The following is a 21,908-nucleotide window of genomic DNA, read 5'->3' on the forward strand; positions in this document are numbered from 1 at the left end:
CTTGATAGTATTTCTTGTGTAATTCTCAGAAGTGTAATAGATATGGAGGCAGTTTTTCATTCTCTTACTGAGGTTGATTAGAAATTAAAATGTATTTGGAGCAAACTACAGGATTCGTTAACGAAAACGCAACGATTCAAGGGTACGAGTAGTGCATCCACCGAACCAGCAGAGTCCTGGTGTGATAGAATATGAACCGAGGGCCGAGTCACATTTAGTTATTTTCCAAAACTCCTGAAACATTGAACCACCAAAGCAGTTTGTGACTATTAGCAACCAGAAAAAAAATGATGACATGCCATGGTCCAGGTATTCTTTACTTTGAACGTGGTGAAACAAAGTACAAACAACAAGACAAGAGGCACAAAGAACATTGAACTATGCCCTCCATTACATACAGTATGTTCAATATCCACCGCTTTGTTCTTAAAAAAACACAATTGCAGCAAAATCACGACTGGTCTGCCAGAAATCCATTTCTGCACCTCAGAAGAGTTTGAAAGCATTTTGTGGTAAAAAAAGAATGTGGATACATTTTGGTTGAAATGCATTTGAAATTCACACAGGACATGAACAAATTAACAAAAACATATCTTATTGTGTTTTGAGGACACTGTGGTTCTGTTTTAACTTCAGTGAGTATTAACAATAAGCATTTAACCATAAACTATTAAAATATTTCTGAAAGTAGAGCATGTAAAAGCAAAAAATATATCATCTATAAATCGTCTTTTTAAATTTTTAAAACTCTAAATTACTCTTATATTCATTGTATTTCATAGGCGTCTTTTCATCTTTTTAAAATGTCATATTTCTTGAAATTCAGCACACTTTTTTGACACAAGTGATGGTTTTGGCAACATGCATTAGTATTTGTTAAATTCGCAGGGTTGGACTCGCTCTTTCTTTCTTATCAATCTATTATAGCTGCTTTCAGACATGCACTCAACTCCGGAGAATCTCCAGAGGGGCTGTATGTGAGAACGTAAATGTCACAGTGAGTTGCTGCGGACATTCTCTAGTAAAAACTCGGGATAACGTGCGAGTGAGATTAAAACGGGAGATTCTCCTTAAGATCCACCGCGGGAGAGTGGGTGTGCTGATGTTGTTTCTAAGACGTGACGCAAAAAAAAAACAATAACTTAACGAATAGTGTACCTCGGGTTGAAAAAGAGATGTCTTACACGTTGAGGAGGCCAATAAAGATGTGAACTGAGTAGGCGGTCCTTCATATGTTGCTCAGGCGTTCGTGTTCACACCGTTTAAAAGAATGTGGACACGTGTGGCCCAGATCACCTCCGAATGTGGCCTGGCGTGATCGGATCGCTATCTGATCTGAGTGCGTTCACACCTGTAATCGGTGAATACCATGTGTGTAAGGGACCAAAAACATGTGATCTCAGCAGCGGGATTTACACGTCATGTCCTGTTTCCTGCATGAATCTCCTGCAGCGCTCTTGTGGAGAATGTCAGGGCCCCATTATGTGGAAATTCACCCGGAGTTCACAATCTGAACACAGCTTAATTAAGAACCGTGGATCTTTGTAGGAAAAAGCACCAGAAAACAGCACCCAGAAGACAAACATGTCAAATAATAGGCTTTTAAAACACTAACAATGGAGGTCCAGGTCACGTTCCTGTGTTCATGTATCGAGTGTAAATATTAGCGTGTAGTGGAGTGTCCTGTTGTCGTGAGCCAATCGTGGTCGACTGACTCATTAATGTAACACAGTGCTGAGAAATGCTGATAAGCCTTTTTGTGACCGACAGATAAAAACACTCGAGTGGCTAAAAAAATAAAAAAAACAAAAAAATAAACATGTTTGACTTTGAACAGAAATGTCAACAGAAAGATCCATAAAAAAACAAAACAGTAGAACACAGGTGGCAGCTGACAGGAAGTTCAATCTGCTCTGTCAGACTTCCCATGTAGCCACACTGTCCCCGTGTTGTTTGTTTTGTTGTGACATGTTGTATCATAAGTGGAAACGTGGTTGTTGACATGACTTCAGACACAGTCTCATAGTGCCCCCATGTGGTGCTTCAAGTGAATGTCAACTCCCAGCAGCTTTTCCTTGAGTTTACCTTAATTATCAGAGTTTCTGCAAGACAGGGACGTCTCCCAACGACACCCACTGCTGTGGTGATGATGTCGTGGCGGTGGTGGCGACCCCCCCGCCCAGAAACTAACGAGGAAGCCAGGCCGCCGTGGCTCTTTGGTGCAAGCGTCCCTCACTGCCTCTTGCTGTCCAGGATGGCCCTCCAGTCGTCCAACCAAGACTGGAGGCGTCTCTGGGAGGGGCTGAGGGACTGATGCTTGTTGTGGCAGGCGGTGAACAGGATGTGCTGCCACGTCGGATTGGACTCCACGCCTGCTCGGGACACAACCACAGAGGTTTCTGATGACCCAGCAGAACCCGACTGACTCTTCAAACACTCAGCTGTCTCATATACTGCAAGTTGATTAAAGTAATTTCCAGGAATATGAACGTTTTCATTTTGATCTCGTTTACATCACTGTCTATCTTAAGTCCAGTTTTGTCCCTCTCTGGAAAAACGATTGTGCGATGGGCATAGGCAGCTGTGGCTCAGGAGGTAGAGTGGATCGATCATTAAGCAGAGGGTCAAAACCCAAAATGTGACGCAAATGCATCTCAATCGCCCCCTAGTGGCTGGCTGCAGTGCATGTCATGAACCGTGCTTTGTAAATGCTAGTGGATGGGACATGGACCAAACCAAAAGACGAACAATTTTTCTCAGGGATGGTTTTACAATAAAAAAATGTCCATGTTATGTAAATAACTAGACAAGTTTACATGGACATCAATATTCTGATATTAACCTGAATAAGGTCCTAATCAGAATAAGTAGTACTTGAATTGAGACATTAGAGGTTTTCCAATCTTAGTAGCATTATGTACACATGTATATTTGTATGGGTAAACAAATAGTAGGAATTCATGTTGACATGAGTCCTAATCAGACTATGCTCTGTAACATATATGTAAATAGATTATGAAAAGAATATTTTACAGGCAACTCATGTAAACATCATACACAAAACAACGTTTTTTTCAGAATAAGGTCAATAATCAGCATATTGGTGTCACTGACTACAGTAAACATTAATTAACGGCTGTTTCCTTGTAAAAAAAGGTAAACACTTCACGTGCACACACATTATCTTGCACTCAGTCCTTACCAAGAATATCAGGCTTGTCGTCTATGAGGATGTCTCCGCTGATTAATGTCTTGTCCCTGGTCAAGATGACCTGCTCCAGAAAATCATGGCCAAAATGCTTCTCTACCCAAGCATACTGGACACACACACACACACACACACACACACACACACACACACACACACACACACACACACACACACACACACACACACACACACACACACACACACACACACACACACACACACACAGACACAGACACACACACACACACACACACACACAGACACACAGACACACAGACACACACAGACACACGCACACACACAGACACACGCGCACACACGCACACACACGCACACGCACACACGCACGCACACAGACAGCAGATTAGATCTCATTAGAAAAAAGTAGCAGAGTAATTATTTTCCGAAGGGCACAGAATAGATATTGTTGATGGCAGAAGGCCTACCTTCTCATATGGGCAGTGTTTGTAATGCTTTATAGGGCTGGTGCAAATAAAGACATCTGTGCTGCAGAGAGAAAGAGACAAAACAACCAGAGGGGGAGAATTAATTTTGAAAATCAATGCTACATTCTCACCACGGATGCCTCACAGCCACACAGGATATTCAGAACTGGAATGGATAACTACAACAGGCACCAGGCAGTGGTAGAGAGGGAGAAAACAATGGAGTAAACACATGAGAAGGCACCATCGGACAGATTTCCCTGATGTGGAAACAGGTTCATTCAGTCAATGTGGCGAAGGGAAGCCGATCACTTATTTCCACTGGGAGAGGAAATGCAAACATAGACTTTCATAAACTTGGTGGCTATTTTTAGATGTTATTCCACTGTGTTGTGTGTTTTTCAGAATGCTTCTGGAAAAAATGCAATTGCAGCCTCCCTCTGTTGACTTATGATTTAAAACTCATCAAAAAGTCAATGCTGACTACATGGTGCTATCATCAACACCTGTGGCTGCTTCTACATCGAATCACAGTCTTTACAAAGGGTTGGACTGATGTGAGATTCTGAAAGTTCTGCAGTGCAGCTTCTATTACCCATCTTACAACCTGAGTGAGGCTGATGCTTCTCAGTATCACTGTTATCATGATGAAGGTTACTCGAAAAACAGCTACACACTTGTGGCCTGAACTACAAAGTTAGTTTATCATACCCACGATATGTTTCTGTTGTCTAGCTTCACTTAGCCTAACATCAAGCGTCCTGGACAACCTTTGTTACGAAGAGAGTTATCAATCAACTCTATGGCTGCGTTCATAAAGTCAAAACAACCAAGAAAAGACTAAATGAAACAACTTTATATATAACAGCAGATACACAAAGAAAGAAGTAGTGCCAAACTGTGCCGTGGGCCTACAACTCAAGAAGGTTTGCTCCCGACTTGACAGAGAAGAAATCAGCAGCTCAGGTGATCATGTGATGATTCACGTCAGTTCTGAATTGTATCAGGAAGATAAAACTGTTCTGTCTTTATATTTACGTGGGTCTTCTCAGGTGCAACTACGATGTTACGTCGCTTTAAATGTTGCTGCTGCTGTGAATTGTGGAACCACATTCTGTGTTTCCTATGCTTAAGGAGATAAGCTAGGAAGCATAGAATCTCCTTTCCTGATCATTAAGAGGATTCAAACAGCTCTTATTACGCTGTAATCTTTGTTGGAGATCTTTGTTATTCCTCACTTTACAGTCAAATCTGCTGTGCCTGTCATGATTCTGTGGACTAATTGTCTTGCAATGGCAATGCAACTGGATGTAAAAAGACTTTCCTTCATTTGAACTCATCCAATTCTTGATATTGGCCCCAGAAACAAAACCAGTCAAATACTGCCATCTACTGGGGACTTGTCTACTTTCATTAGAGCTTTGGCCAGAAATCCTGGCCTCTGTTTCGATTGTAATTTAGGTTTTGAGCAGCATGTCACTAAACTTGTACTGCAATAGTCCTTTTCCTTGCTTTAACCATTATTAAATCTGTAGAGCAGCTTTGGGCAGCACAGATCTCAGCTGCCAGGCTTTTAACCAGAGTAAACAGGATGTAACACATCATCCCGGTTTTAGTGTCTTTACGCTGACTTCCAGTACGTTTCAGAATAGATTTTTAGGTCCCTTTAATTACTTACAGAGCACTTAATCGTCTGACTCCTCAATATATCGCTGATCTCAAACTTTGAGATCTTCAGACTAGGGGCCTTTTTAAATGTCCCAGATTCTCAGATAAAGGAGACAGAGCATTTGAAATTTACCTAACGCATGTTTTATTAATGTTATGAGCAGTCTCGCTTAAATGTGTGTGGTTTAATAATTTGTTATGTATTTTTACATGTGTATTTAATTGTAAAGCACTTTGTAATTTTGTGTTGAGAAGCTCCATATAAATAAAGATATTAGATAGAAAGATATTATGTGTGTGTTTTTAGTGTGTGTGTGTGCGAACACAAAATTATACTGATTAATGCTTTCAGTAGATAATCACTGTATAAATACAACCATTTTCATATTTTTTATTATATATATATATATATATATAAAATTTAAAATGTCTTATATGCGTATATTTACACATGTGTGTGTATAATGTATAGTCACGTTTTGGTTTTAAGAACTGTTGAGGATGCATGGGCATTAGTGAAATAGAAATAAAAGAAAGATAGGTGGATTATACCGAACCTGCCAAGATTGAGTCACTCAACTTTTTTTGGCATGTAACATTTTTTATATTAATATAACACAAGTAAATCTACATTAATTGCACCAAAGACTAAAGGTATTGAGCTTTGTGAGGTAATGCAGTTTCAGCTGCAGTGCCTGCTATGAGTTATGCAAACCACTAGATGCCACTGTATTTTCCTATTTGAAGCCCCAGAACTTTTTATCTTTGTTTGTGCACAAATAGATATTAAAGCCCAACCTCCACAAAAAATGTCTAAAGGCTCAGTCGGCCTAAAACTATAATTACGAGAAAAAGGTACTAAGTAATAAAATCACTCTAGTTAACTTGTATGTGGCACTGCTCCTCATAATTATATTATTAATTAACTACACACACCACCAGTTGATAATTATCGGCCCCCTTTAGCTAACAAACACTAAAATCGGGGGTGGTGAGACACCTAGTCCGACACAAAAATGCAGGTTAACAAATAAAACTTTGTCCTTGACCTTTCGAAGGCAACAGAGTTACACCCCCCCCCCCCCCCCGAGAGTTAAACCTCCTCGTGGCAACAGCAGGAAATAAATACACCCTTCAGCAGCTCTGAGAAGAAGACAGCAGGTTGAGGCCCCTCAATGGCCTCCGATAAGACGAGGACTCTTAAGTTGTTAGGCCGCCTATGGGACTCGAGGTCGACGACTTTGACTCACAACCTGGCATTTCTCTCAGTTAGCCGGGTGCATGTTGTTTTCATTGCTAACAGGCTTTTACAGAGTATGGTGCATCACTATTCTTTGAATTTGAACTAGCTTTGCCTCAAGTGACCAGATAGCTGCCTTAAAGTCATCAGAGGGATATTCAATGCTGTTCCAGTAGGCTGCCTATGGACTCCACATAACGTTCAATTTGCACAAAAGCAGTTTGTGAGCTAGACTCGGCGTGAGCCTACTACTGAGTGTGGTGTATGAGGGCAGGAGTTCCTTCATAGTCACTAACTTACTTATCCATCCTGGCCATCTCCTTGACGGCTTCCACTCCTCCCGGCAGCGGCTCCAGCTCTATGAAGAAGTCTTTGGACTCCCAGATGCTGATGGCTTTTTCCTGAAGTCAAAGCACACACACACACACACACACACACACACACACACACACATACAGCTTATCATTGAGCAGTTCACCACTGATGAGCTGCATATACAGTGCCTTGCATAAGTATTCAACCCCCTTGGACTTTTTCCCATTATGTACTGTTACTAACTGGAATTCAAATAGACTTAAATAAACTTTTTCCCGTTTGATCAACAAAACATGCATAGTACTTTGGAGGTGCAAAATAAATTTTATTGTGACACAAACAATAATGAGAACAAAAAAGTTGACATCTGTTGGGTGCATAAGTATTCACCCCCCTGTGTCAATACTTGGTAGAACCCCCTTTCGCTGCAATTACAGCTGCAAGTCTTTTGGGGTATGTCTCTACCAGCTTTGCACATCTAGAGATGGAAAGGTTTGTCCATTCTTCTTGGCAAAAAAGATGAAGCTCAGTCAGATTGGATGGAGACCGTCTGTGAACCGCAATCTTCAAGTCTTGCCATAGATTCTCTATTGGATTGAGGTCTGGGCTTTGACTGGGCCATTTTAAGACATTAACATTCTTTAATCCAAACCATTCCTTTGTAGCTCTGGCTGTATGTTTAGGGTCATTGTCCTGCTGGAAGATGAACCTCCGCCCCAGTCTCAAGTCTTTTGCAGACTGCATCAGATTTTCTTCAAGGATTTCCCTGTATTTGGCTCCATCCATCTTTCCCTCTATTCTGACCAGTTTCCCTGTACCTGCTGAAGAGAAGCATCCCCACAGCATGATGCTACCACCACCATGTTTCACTGTTGGGATGGTGTGCTCAGGGTGATGGGCAGTGTTGGGTTTTCGCCACACATAGCGTTTTGCATTGAGGCCAAAAAGTTCAATTTTGGTCTCATCTGACCAGAGCACCTTCTTCCACATGTTTGCTGTGTCTCCCACATGGCTTCTGGCAAACTCCAAACGGGATTTTTTATGGATCCCTTTCAACAATGGCTTTCTTCTTGCCACTCTTCCATAAAGGCCAGATTTGTGGAGTAGACGACTAATAGTTGTCCTGTGGACAGATTCTCCCACCTCAGCTGTGGATCTCTGCAACTCCTCCAGAGTAACCATGGGCCTCCTGGTTGCTTCTCTGATTAATTTTCTCCTTGTCCGGCTCTTCAGTTTGGGTGGACGGCCTCCTCTTGGTAGGTTTGCGGTTGTGCCATATTCTTTCCATTTTCTTATGATGAATTTTATGGTGCTCAGAGATGTTCAAAGCTCTGGATATTTTTTTATAACCTAACCCTGCTTCATATTTCTCCACAACTTTATCCCTGACCTGTTTGGTGAGCTCCTTGGTCTTCATGATGCTGTTTGTTCAGTAATGATCTCCAACAAACTCTGAGTCCGTCACAGAACAGGTGTATTTATACTGAGATTAAATTGCAGACAGGTGGACCCTATTTACTAATTATGTGACTTGCAAATGTGACTTGTGAATGCAATTGGTCGCACCAGATCTTTGTTAGGGGTTTCACAGTAAAGGGGGTGAATACATATGCACTCAACACTTTTCAGATTTTTATTTGTAAATAATTGTGAAATCCATGTAATATTTCCCCCCACTTCCAAATGATGCACTATTTTGTGTTGGTCCATTACATAAACTCACGATGAAATAAATTTTAATCTGTGGTTATACCATGACAAAATGTAGAAAAGTCCAAAGGGGGTGAATACTTATGCAAGGCACTGTATGTGTATCTGACCAAAAGGAGGACTGTCTAAAAGTCATGTTTTTCGAGGTCAGACTCCTCTCCCGCTGTCAATTGGGATTGGCTCCGGAGACGTGAAAACACCAAACATGTTTTCTTTTTCCCTGAGGCTTCTGCCTGACGTGTTGGTGTTTGTGTATATGAGAGAGACGGCCGAGGGGCAGAAGAGGATGGGGGACGTCTCTGAGTGGTAGACGATGTGGTGGTTTAGAGGTTAAGTCTCACTATAGATTTGAAAATTATGCTTTGCAGATTAACTGGTAGTGGCGGATCACCCACGTTTGATAAGAGGGTATTCGCCTTTACAATATATCTCATTATGTAGCAACGTCCCAAACGGTTGGTCCTGCAGCCATGTTCCACCCGTAAAATATAGATTTATTTTTGGTAACAAATATGATATTAAAACCAGCATGAATATATTTCATCAAAGAGTCATATAATTTAGTTTACAGCTTTAAAAATAAGCTACTTAAATGCAGTATCACTAAATCAAATAAACATGAAATTGTACTCAACACAGGAAAACAATGCCTTACTTGTTCAGGCCAAACTAGTCAGACTGATCCATACAGGCCAATAGACATAATGTTTTGGATGAAGGAAGAAGCAATATTTCATGGCGATTACTAAAAAACTTCATTTTACAAACCTGCCACTAAGAACACCCGGTCTCTAGATTGGATGAATTGTTTTGCTTCTTTACTTCAGGCAGCACTGAACTAGTTTACCACTTGATGAGGCCTCTCCAGGAGCTACTTACACACAGGTCGCTCCTCAGCTGCCCGTACTGCGAGGACACCCAGAACCCCCTCCTGTCCTCCAGGGTGATGTAGGGCTCAGCCGGGTACCTCGCCCGGTACTTCTTCAGGAACCCGCCCTCGAAGTCCGCCAGCACCCCGTCCATGTCGACCAGGACCCGCAGTCGCTTGCCGGCCAGGGAGGAGGTCGACATTTCCCCGCAGATCCTCTTCACGGGGTGAGAGAGCAAGGTCTTCCCTCTTCCGAGGAGGCGTGTTGTGGCGGAGAGCAGCATAATCTGTCACTATTAGCTAGCTCCGGTCCGGACGGCGAGAGGAAACCGTGGATAAAGTCCGCGTGGCAGTCGAGAAGTTTCCCCAAATAAAACACTGCAACTCGTTTCTGACGTTCCTCTGAACGTGTTGTTATTCGTGTTCCCGTGGAGTTGTGTTGAGGGGCTCTGTTAACTTTATTGTCATCATAACCGCCCAACGGTAGGTTAGCTAACTTTAGCTAAAGGGCTAGCAGCACCGCAGCGGACGGGTCAGACGTGTCAGCGGATAGTGTGTCAGTGACAGGGCTCTGACCCGGCGGCCGCCTCTCCACCACCCGGTGCCTGTAACTCGGAGTGTGGGGGCCGGAAAGAGAGGAGCCGACACCGCAGCAGCGGGACCGGAGAAGCTCCGCAGCAGAGACACACTGTACTAAAGTCCGCACTGCAGCGATATGTCACAGCAGCGAGATGCCTCACTCCTCCAAGTTCCCTGCGCTTCTTTCTTCTTCCTTCTCGAGGTGTATGGAGGTTAGCGAATAACGTTATGGTGCTTTACCGCCACCAACTGGTATGGAGTGTGGATCTGGAACCTGAATACATCCTTTCATTTTAACAAAACAACAAGTGAGTGTAGACCTGGTGGAGCACGTAAAGGACGACATATTCCACTCCAATATCTGGTGCAAATGTTCCTAATAGACTGAAGAGCAGCCTCTCCAGGGTTTTCATGATATGTGATGTGAGGACCACCGGTCTGTGATTGTCTATGACGATCCTGTCTGAGAAGGCCTTTCCTTGCAGGAGCCGGACGGCGTTCAGTCACTCGGTTGTATTTTGAATTTCTTTGAATTAAGAGGACCAGCTCTGTCTTGGACTGCCCATGGACTCAACCGAGAAAGTGATTGAGAGGCGGACTTCAGCTGAAATCCTTTAATGAACGCAACTCTCCCATCCGACATGACACTGTGGGGCCCTGAGCTGCTCCTTCAGCAGCCGGCTGCTGCACCCGCGGTGTGAGAAGAACTCCTGCAGCTCCCTCATTACTGCTTCATTACCACTGCTGTCAGACTCTTCCACTCACAGTGTCAAATAAATGCTGCACTGATTACTCAAATTTCATTTTGAACATTAGTGTCCTCTGCACATTATTAGTATAAGGTACACCACTCATATAAGGATCACTTACAAGAAATTAAGAAACTTTCCAAATAATATCCCAGAAGGGGAGGCAAGGATCCACTGTGAGCTCCTGTGTCCACTGGTGTCCTGGTTCCACCCATGGCAGCGTAGTGGCGTGGGTCTGGCCCAGTGAGCGCATTTCTCCGCGCTGGTTCAGATGTAAATTATGCTGGTCTTCACAGGCAATGTTGTGCACGTTCAGACCTCTCATGCACTAGTTCAAAGTTCAGTTCATACAAGTAAACATGAATAGTTCACGTTCATAATTCACCATGTAAAATCTGAACTTATTCATAGTTTAGTTCATTTCATAGTTTTAAGGTGGAAAGTGAGGCGCCCGGCTGTTCACACCGGGAGCGCATTTCTCAGCGCCGGTCAGCCCGCGATTCTGCTTTCTCCGCTTGTTGTTGAATGTAACCCCTTCAATGTACTGGTTTGGGGGTATATGATGATGGTCTCCATATTATGAACGTGTTCACCGTTCAAATTCATTATTTGTCATTGAGTTGCGTACAGTTCATCGTTCTCATAAAAACGAACGTGTTCAATGAACGTGAAAGTGATGTTCACTCACGTTCATCATATGAAAACTGATTCGTTAAGTTCACCGTTCGTGAAAAATATGCACAACATGCACAACACTGTACAGGGAGCCACTGCAGAGGGGCTGAAGAGCCGCATGCGGTATACACACTTATAAGTAGGCGAAGCCATTTTTATGAATACTACTCTACAAAGAACCAGGATGTGTGTATAATTAGACAATAACATAATCAAAATTGATGTATTTCATCTGCATTAATAAATAAAAATTCAACAAATAAATAAAAAAACAGTTACATTTGAGATTAATAACTATTACCTTATTGTTTACTGCATCTTGTGTTTAGATTTATAACAAACTTTGCTTGCTGGTTATAACCAGTGGACGTGGTCAAATCAAGTACAACACTTTACATTTAATAACGTCTTTGTTAATCTAATCCTGTATATTTTTTTACCCTTATTTTCCCCATTTATTCCCTCAACACGTGAAATAAACACAAGATATAAAAGCTCTCTTAACAACACGGAGAACATCGTCAGTGATTCATGTCGCTGGCCCTTTAACAATCCAACGGGTGGCTGGTAAATCTCGTGTCAATTCGCTCGGCGCTCACGATCTCGCGATAACTTCTCCTCAGTGGCGGCTGTGTGGCCCCCTGTCTCAGTCCGGACGGAGTAGTTTCTGACGTTTGAATGAAAAACAGTGCGAATTACCTCCACTTTGGACCCGGGAAATAATGGCTTCAGCCTTGGAGCAGTTTGTGAACAACGTGCGGCAGCTCTCCGCTCAAGGTAGGCGCGCTGAACCCATTCAAGTGGGCAAGGTTTAGCTAGTTAGCTAGCATATGCTATCCAATGCCTTGCCGATAGCTCGCAGCCAATCTGGCCAGTGCCCCTTTTTTCTGCTTTATCATGTAAACACACCGCAAATGTGACTTTCTCCGGCGACGAGAGTTGCGCAAAGTGTCACCAGAAGATGCGTTAGGACTCGGTGACACCGGGGATGGCCGCGAACTTGGTGGCTCATCCAACAAAATGTCAAAATCATACTTTTTGTTTTTGATCTAGAAAATAATTTCTGGTGACTGCCTACCGGTAGTCCCGCCCCGGCCGCACGCGATTGGCCGCCAGACTGAATTTGCGAATATCATTGGTTTAAAGTCCTCTGTCAATCCCACTGGTATTACCTCTGTTGCAAGGCCTTGACAGGACACTTGACCGGTCGATGTATATATAAATACTCAACCGCAGCAGCACGGTCATGAGAATTGAATTCGTCATTCTGTTCTCTGCACTAGAGAATAGCTTCTGTGCACACTAAAACACGCACAATGCAATTTGATCAGTTATTTCACCCCATTAAAAACAATAAAGACAAAACCGTAACACACTTGACACAAAGTATTCCCCTGTTTACATTTGTCGATTTTGATAAGTTTACTTCATTATTTACAATTGCTGTGATAGTTTTTTTAATATAATTTATAACCTATGTGACCCATTTCAGTTTTATACTTGTGTACGTCAGGTAATAATTACCTTGTGCTGTTGACACTTACTGATGTTAAATCCTGCATGTAATTGGGGCCCACCTAAAAAGAGTGATGTTTGATATTTAATCTGTATCCAGCGTTGCAACGTAATGTAATTGGAAACAGTGATCCAAAGTCCATGCGAGGAGTTTCCAATTGTTTTTAATTTTCTCTCTTTTTTTGTTGTCATTTCATCTTTGTCTTCCACCTCCTAGGCCAGATGACTCAGCTGTGTGAGTTGATCAACAAAAGCGGGGAGCTGCTGGCCAAAAATCTGTCCCACCTGGACACGGTGCTGGGGGCCTTGGACATCCAGGAGCACTCCCTAGGCGTGTTGGCTGTGCTGTAAGTACCCTGCTTTGACACCGAAGCCCCTTCTTTTTTTCTTTTTTTTAAACAATAATACCTGCCAGGCCTTTGTTTGCAATGGGAATGGCTTCAATCCGCTTTAATCCCTGGGTCAAATGACACATAAGTAATGGAAACGTAACACTCGGGTGAACACGCTGATTTGGCGCGACGATGTGCGCTTTAGTTTTAAGTTAATTTGTGACGTGGAACATGACACACCGGGGCTGGGGTGGGGGGGCAGAAAGGTAGATGAGTTAACAAAAAATCCACGTCTAGTTGCTGGGTTTAAAAGAGGTATAACTTTGCCGCCATTGCTGCAGTTAGCCCAGGTCAAGAATTCTGTCTCGAGGGAAGTTTGTTGCTGTGGATGTCTGAAACACCCCTGCCTTCATTACACTCCTTACTTCCGTCTACTTTTGTCTTAACTTGGCCAAGAAATTGTCATATTCTTGTGCTTGTTGAAGGTCATTTTGCACTGTTTGCATGAAGAACAGGCCAGAATCAGTAGGGTTAGGCAGAAAGATGGTTTTGAAGTAGAGACGCAATTCTGCGGTTATAACTTTACAGACAAATTTAATTCTAGACATCTGTATTCTCGAAACAATATTAAAAGTATGTCCATATCCATCTGTGGGAGGATTTTGTAGATGGAACAAGCTAAAAATCTCAGACAAATAATTAACTATTAACGCCCTAGATCAGTTCTCATCTCACCCAAACCCTGAATACCTCAAGTTTTTGACAAATATCTTTCAATAATATTTACTTTTTTTCCTTATGGAAAAACTTGACACGTAAATCGGTAAACAAAAAGTCCCAATGATGTATTTTCATTTGCATCCCACATGCATAAGTATTCTTGTAACCAGTGAAGATTTCAGGCCTGTATCTAGGTCTCTTTGTTTTACCCTGTGTTTTTCTTCTCCTGTTTTGATCCAGATTTGTGAAGTTCTCCATGCCAAACATCCCCGACTTTGAGACCCTCTTCTCTCAAGTCCAGCTCTTCATCAGTACCTGCAATGGGGAGCACATTAGATATGCAACAGACACTTGTAAGTCCCGACTAACCAAACCTCTAGTAGTACTCAGCCAAATTGTGCCATGTTTTAAGAGAATTAAGCCCACTAAAGTGTACGTGCTTTCATTAGTAATGATACATTTTCGTGTCAGGAATGTTTTACAACTAATCTATCTTTGTGAGTGTCAACTAAAAAACACATTGTGTTGTCCTATGGAATCTGTGAAATGTAAGGGACTGATCACACTAAAATGCATTGACAACAAACATTGTCACAGTTGTCCCAGGCAGACAATCAAGTCGAGCAAGAGGGAGGCTTTACCACGTTACGTCTTAACCACTACCTGTTTTAAAACCTGGTCTACAGGACAATGGCAGATACGAACAAATGGTTAATATAAGCAGTCCTTCCTAATGAGGAACTGCATAATTCAAGATCACCCCATGATTCAAACAGTCATTTGCCAACGCATCTAGTCCCAGAGATGGTGGTATTTATTATGCCACTGTCTCTTCAGCAAGTTCATTACACTGTTTCCTTGTTTCCAGTAAGTCATCAACATCTCTGCTTTGTATGGCCCTCCCCCCTCCTAGTCCAAAAATAGAGCAAAGCCAAGAGCTTGATGTCTGCTTAAATCCTTTCTTCCCACGCTATTTATATTTGATCGAAAACTACCTTCTATCTCAGCTAATTTCCTAATATTAGATTCATTATTAGAAACAAATTAAGAATTTTATAACGTCATGTTCTGTATGAACATCGAACTCCAAAGGACAGGTCTGCATCAGTGTAGATAGAGTATGTCCTTATCAAATGCGACCAGTGCATGACACTCAAATGTCTTTACAGTCATTTTGTTTTCCCTCTGTTTCCTTTCATAGTTGCTGGTCTCTGCCACCAGTTGACAAACGCCCTTGTAGAGCGCAAACAGGTAAGATTGACGATTCTGACTCGGGTGAGGGTGAAATGTCCAACTAGATATTAAAAAAAGAGCTTTGATCCTTTCAAATCCATAGTACCCAGTGTAGATGTTTGGCATCATGTGTAGGGATATAGAGGAATGTTTCATTTGCGCATTCTTTATTTTTAAGACTGACCATTCTTCATGCAACTCTCCACATTTGTACAGGAACATTTATTTTCTAATGCAGCCTCCTCTTGATAAATGATGTAGCTTCTCCTGCTGTTATGCCTGTGTACAACAGTTTGGTTTCCATTCATGATGCACAGCAGCCTTTGCAGTAGTGCTACAGTTACTAATGAGGACCAAACTGTTTGAATGTCATTTAAAAACACATGACTGATTTATTTATTTTAGCTAAGTCTTTTTTGCCATCAAAGTGTGACAATTTTGTAATAAAAACTAGAATTGGGTAAAATCAGGAAATGTAACTTATGTCTGTATAATGTTTAAAACTTGTATGTAAAATGTTTTCTGGACAACGTAGCCTGTGAATGGGTGAAACATATCGAATGAAATGTTCAGTGTACCTTGCTGCAAAAGCAATTTACCACCTGGTGGAAAAATGGTTCAATTTATATCCTATTTTTCAACACTGTCCAATAAGCCAAGGCCCCATCACCACAGCGTCAACGAGGCACATGTTTTCCTTCTTCTAGTTCTAAATATTTAAAAGCATTTTAAAGTGCGGTACAGTCACAGACCACTTAGGGTGTTTGGATGTGTCATGCAAACTGTAGCTGACTAAATACTTTTTTCCTCTCCTTCTCTGACAGCCATTGAGGGGTGTCGTCATCCTAAAACAGGCAATAGACAAAATGCAGATGAACACAAACCAACTTACCTCAGTTCATGCAGACCTGTGTCAGGTGAGTCAGCGCCCCCTGCAGCATCATCCCCATGGCTGTAATCCTAAAAGGCCTTGTCATGTAGCAACAAAGCAACATCCATATTGAAGACAGCATATCACATAACCACTCCTGTACACCGGGAATAAGTGTGCCAGTGTAAACAGGAAGGCATAAGCGTCTCCCTGGACACAGGAATTGTCGCAGATTGCTCGATAATACATTGTCTTCTAGAATTTAAGTGCAAAGTAGCTTTTAGCAAAGACATCCGGGTCTTGTATATGATAATTCATGTTCCATTCTACACTGGTAGCTGAGGCCATTGGTTTTCTACCAGAAGGGGGTCATTTGATTGGAGCCTGATTAATCAGTGTAGAAAATTTAGTCTTTGAGTTCTTTCTTGTTTTTTCAATCACTTCCTCCTCCCAGGTGCACACTATTTTAGAATGCTGTTTAGGTGTTGTGTTAAATTATCCAAAGACAAGCTCAGTTGCAGTATGTCCTCTGTGAACCATCAGTCACCCTTCATATCCCTGTCTCCCTACAGCTGTGCTTGTTAGCAAAGTGCTTCAAGCCCGCCCTGCCCTTCTTGGAGCTGGACATGATGGACATCTGTAAGGAGAATGGAGCGTATGACGCAAAGCACTTTTTATGCTACTACTACTATGGTGGCATGATCTACACGGGCCTCAAAAACTTTGAAAGAGCACTGTATTTTTATGAACAGGTACTTCTTTTTTAATCGATCTGGATTTGTCATTTGTACCCACCTGTGTTGCCTATGTTGTGTTGATCACGTTTTGCATTTTCCTCGTCAGGCAATAACCACTCCAGCCATGGCAGTGAGCCACATCATGTTGGAAGCCTATAAGAAATACATCCTGGTTTCACTCATTCTCCACGGCAAAGTGCAACAGCTGCCCAAATACACCTCACAAATAGTAGGGAGGTTCATCAAGGTAAGTCTGAATGGCACTGGTGAAAACAACACTACTAGTATGAATAGAATAGTGCGGTGTAAACATGTGCTGGTCTGGTGCTTCTCAGTTTGGGAATCCAACTCGTTGAGTAAGGTTTGAAAAATCACAAGCTCTCAAGACGTAATATGTTCAAAAAGACTTTGATATAACTTTTAATATTTAGTCATTGATTGTGTACAAAGACAGCAATATTAACATTTGGATGAAATGGTTACCATGGTATATCGTTACAATCCTTGGAACATAACTAGCAACTGCAAATGTCTATTATTGCTCTTTTGCAACTGACATATAGTTACAAGTTGTTAAAAACAAGCATTTTATACTGATATCTTGTATACATTTAACATTAGTCTCGTAAACTCTGATACATTTACCCAGTCACTCAGAAAGTATCCCTTAACTTCTTCCACATTGCTAGGTTGCAGCCTCAGGTTTAAATAGTTAAAAATGTCTTTTCTCATTGATTTACACTCAATTTTACATAATGATAAGCCAAGTTGTTTTGAAATGTATAAAAAATCAGAAGAATCACATTGACATTAGTGTTCAGACCCTTTACCCTGTAGTACTTGAAACTTATGTCAACAATTAAGATCTCAAAGATTAAGATAACAATTTCAGTTTTTATTTTTTTATAAATTTGCTAAAATATTTGATCAGTGGGGTGTATTGCTGGTATATTGGAGTATTTGTTGTGCTAATTGCTAAACAGTGGTTAAGGTTTGTGTGCCGACATCCCTGCTCTAACTCCTTAATGTTACTTTAATGGTACAGGTACCCAAAACGTTGTCATTGTGTACGGCAGAGGTATTGTTCATGAAATAAAGTAACAGCAGTAACTCAATGCTGGTAGCTAATGATCCCGGGAAAAGGCACCTGTTTAGCTCCAAGGCTTGTGGATCGTCCACACATTAGCTCTTAAGGAAACTAGGGGGACTTCACTCATTCAGTTGTTATTGTGAAAGCCACTTAATTTCTATATGGATCTTGTAATTTAGTTTTCTCTTAATGTGTTTCCTCTCTTTCTTTTCTTCTCGTCCATCAGCCCCTGAGCAACGCATACCATGAGTTAGCTCAGGTTTACACCACCAACAACCCGGCTGAGCTGCGCAACGTGGTCAACAAACACAGCGAGACCTTCACACGAGACAACAACACAGGCCTGGTCAAACAGTGCCTCTCCTCCCTCTACAAGAAGAACATTCAGCGGCTAACAAAGGTAAGTGTTTGTGTTTGTGTGTGACTTTGCGTGCGCCTCTCTTACAGTTATAAAAACATATGCTCCTCTACCTCTACATCAACACACACCACATTTTTCACATAATGAGGCTGCAGTTACCCTACTGTATGCTGGTTGGATGATTTGACCTGGATTTACTCTATTATTCAATACAAGACTGCACAACCACATGTAGTCCGTCTTTTCTACTCACAAAATATGAAAAAAAGAAGAATTCTCATGTAACTGCTGATGACCTAATTCCTATCTTAAATTGTTTTAATTTAACATCAATTCAACATCAAGTAACATCAATTCTCAAGCTCAGTCAGGTCAAGTGTGTCCACTGAACTGTCAGTCACCCTTCATATCCCTGTCTCCCCGCAGATGTGCTTGTTCTAAAAACCTTGACATGTACATTCATACAAATGTACCTGAGTTAGCAGAGAGGCCAATTCTTATCGGCAGTCCCTTTACTAGATGTTGAATATAAATGTTACTAAGCAAAATATTGCTAATTGTCATGTCCTGAAATGTACTCGCATGATGATATTTTTTACCGAATCTAGAGAATGTACTTAGTAAAAGTCCTAATCAATTAGTCTGGGTTGCGTTTGAAGAAGTGTTTTGTCTGCTTTGTCTTCAATCAGCGTTAATGTTAAATATCCACCCAACTATTTTATCACATTCCACAGGGTGACTTGTCTTTCCAGTGTGGTTTGGTTTAAATCTCTGTCTGTCTCTGTGTCTCTCTCTATTGTGTCTCCCGCAGACTTTCCTGACACTGTCTTTGCAAGACATGGCGAGTCGAGTGCAGCTGTCGGGCCCCCAGGAGGCAGAGAAATACGTCTTACACATGGTGAGTTGGTCCAGAGCCACCTTCACAGGTCATCAGTATGCGTTTTTTATAAAATATAATCAACTGATATCTCACAGTCCTACTTTATACAATTTTTTTATATTTAACATATACTTTAAGTTTTCGGGAGGTATATTTTGTCTGCATCCTCCAATGGCAGCATAGAACACATAGGACGAACTGAAAAGAGATGTTCTAGTCTTATTAATGCATCATCAGCTTGTCCCACCCATCGCCCAGCAACAGAGCTATGGACCAAAATGCACTCCGGTTGATTATAATCTTATCTTATCTTATAAATGTTGAAATATACATCTTTTTAACATGTGTTCAGTTAGCTGTCCAGTTGAGTACTTAAAAAAAAAAAGTCTGTCACTGAAGCGCAATGAATAATGGGATATGATGAGCCAAGAAGGATCCACACGGTTGAGCCTCTGTTGATCGGAGGTAGAAGGACACATTTGTCAGTCGCATTTGGACGAGCCTTCGAAGGACAGCCTAGTGGCGTCGCTGAAACGTATTTGGTCAAAAATTTTACTTGCGAAGGATGCAGACCCCAGAATTGAGACACAGCGATTCTGAGGCCCCCATCCAGACTAAAGCTGGAGATCTTGTATTTGCTGTAATATTTGACCTTCAACCCGTAATCCACCAGGACGCCCCAACACAGTTACTTTTTCATTAAACTGATGGGAAATAATCTTTCAGCTTTCAGACATAACGAGAACAAATTATATTAAAAAGCATAGTTTTCCATCATAGTCACAGGTTTTGTTTGTGTTGGATGACTCAACAGAATCAGCTGTTCACTATGTTGTATTATATATCATATCTATTTAATGTCTTGACACAGCAACTTACCCTTTGATCAGTTTAGTATTGATCAATACAATTTGTGTTTTTGATTTGTGTTGTTTTTTCCTCATGTCTTTGTGTCTCTTTGCAGATTGAAGATGGTGAGATCTATGCTAGCATTAACCAAAAGGATGGTATGGTTTGCTTCCACGACAACCCTGAAAAATACAACAACCCAGCAATGCTTCACAAAATTGACCAAGAGGTGAAGAATCCCATCTCTATTTGCACTGCTGACTTGCTTTGCACGAACTCTTGTCATAATCATACGTATGAGTCCCTTAGTATTAAGCCATTTCCTCTTTTTCCTCTTTCAGATGTTGAAATGTATAGAGCTGGATGAGAAGCTAAAGTCTATGGATCAAGAAATCACAGTAAACCCACAATTTGTGCAGAAGGTGAGTTGATGTTAAACAGCATCTAATATCTACTTTGAACTTATTTGGGAAGACCCCTGACATTTTCCTTGTCAATGTCATGATGTGATTCAGTCAGTTTATGGGACAAAGATAAATCCATATTTGGTAGAATGCTTGGCAAGAGTGGAATGAAAGTACTGAAAGTGTAAGAACTAGAATTATTAGAATCATTATCTTCCTTCAAGAGAGTGGTCTTTCAGTATTAGAGCAGATTTAGCACAAACCTGTTGCTCTTAGGTGTTGGGTTTGTTTTCTTCACTGATGACAGAGTTTTGACACGTGACACACTTTTTTTTTTTTTCTTCTCTAGAGTATGGGATCAGCAGAGGACGATGTTGGTAGCAAAACATCAAGTTACTCCTGAGGGGCCTTGGACAGGGACAGAACGCTGCAGCTGCCCAACACGTTCTTCCCAGGATGAGTTGGATTTTTTTTAAAGAGGAAAAACAAACATTCTATTGCATAAGGACATTGGTCAAGGATAATCTAAGTGTGTGGAATGATGATAAATTTGGTTATTCTTTCTTCACAGTGTCTTAAGGATAACAAAAAGGTCCTTACAGAAAAGGAAAAAAAGATTACAATTTTGTCAGTGTTTTATTTATCAATGTTCAGGATGGAGCGCCACTGCTACATTAACAGAAACCACAATAATAAAAACTGGACTTTTTGTTCCAACATATGTGTGAATAATCTCACTGTTTGTTTTGGTTCTGCTGCATGATGGCCGTAACTCAAGAGCACTAAATAAGAGGTAAACACCGCTATGGCGGACGAGTAATAAATCAGATATACTCGAGATTTGTAAAGGCTGCAAACGATAGTTTCCCTCACTCCTTTGGTTAGAATGTAGATATCATCGATAGTCAAATCTGTACACATGTACATGCCCTTGACCAAAATTGGCACAACGCACGAGTCGGTCACAATCTGGTGCACTGTTTTGCTGTTTTTGTTTTTTTCCTTCCTTTTTCTCTTTTTGTTTGTTTTTTAGGTGGGATCCACTAGAGGTCACTAGAGCATTGTACAGAAACCCGTTTTGACAGCTTGTTATTTACAGGAGACGTGAAGTCAGCAGATGAAACCAAACTGTCATGTCATTTGGGAGCTTGAGCTTTTGCGATTGTGGATCTGTTAATAATAAATTGTTTACGAATATAGTCGTGGGTTTCATGGCTTTTGTGAAAAAAACACTCATCCAGCTTGGTCTTTGATGTGGATTTGAATTTCCATCCACTCTGATCGTCACATCGAGCCACTATGGGTTGATAGTGAAGCTGATTTACAATTCAACCAATCGGCGTTCTCTGAGGGGCGGATGTGGTTCGCAGGGGGCACAACAGCCAATCACGACGCGGCACCCGCTTCACAGAGGCGGGACCTAATCGCTAAATTAAAGTTGGCACACGCCAATCA

General features: G+C 41.5%; 2 protein-coding genes across 2 annotated transcripts; one reads left to right on the top strand and one right to left on the bottom strand.

Moving 5' to 3' along the window:
• Positions 1-299: 299 nt before the first annotated feature.
• Positions 300-10,371, bottom strand: LOC128426317 (5'(3')-deoxyribonucleotidase, mitochondrial). Its single transcript, XM_053413145.1, has 5 exons — positions 9,470-10,371; positions 6,866-6,966; positions 3,658-3,718; positions 3,203-3,317; positions 300-2,372 (listed from the first exon to the last, which is right to left on the bottom strand). The coding sequence occupies exons 1-5, from the start codon at positions 9,740-9,742 to the stop codon at positions 2,233-2,235; spliced, it is 690 nt and encodes a 229-aa protein (XP_053269120.1). The 5' UTR covers positions 9,743-10,371; the 3' UTR covers positions 300-2,232.
• A 1,667-nt stretch (positions 10,372-12,038) lies between these two features.
• Positions 12,039-21,652, top strand: cops3 (COP9 signalosome subunit 3). Its single transcript, XM_053413146.1, has 12 exons — positions 12,039-12,238; positions 13,194-13,323; positions 14,269-14,381; positions 15,230-15,279; positions 16,086-16,178; positions 16,705-16,884; positions 16,976-17,116; positions 18,186-18,359; positions 19,132-19,218; positions 20,165-20,278; positions 20,391-20,471; positions 20,803-21,652. Exons 1-12 carry the CDS (start codon positions 12,184-12,186, stop codon positions 20,854-20,856), a joined length of 1,272 nt encoding a protein of 423 aa, XP_053269121.1. The 5' UTR covers positions 12,039-12,183; the 3' UTR covers positions 20,857-21,652.
• The last annotated feature ends 256 nt before the right edge of the window (positions 21,653-21,908 follow it).

Source organism: Pleuronectes platessa, chromosome 21 (assembly GCF_947347685.1).
Source record: "Pleuronectes platessa chromosome 21, fPlePla1.1, whole genome shotgun sequence".
Classification (NCBI taxonomy): Eukaryota; Metazoa; Chordata; class Actinopteri; order Pleuronectiformes; family Pleuronectidae; genus Pleuronectes; species Pleuronectes platessa.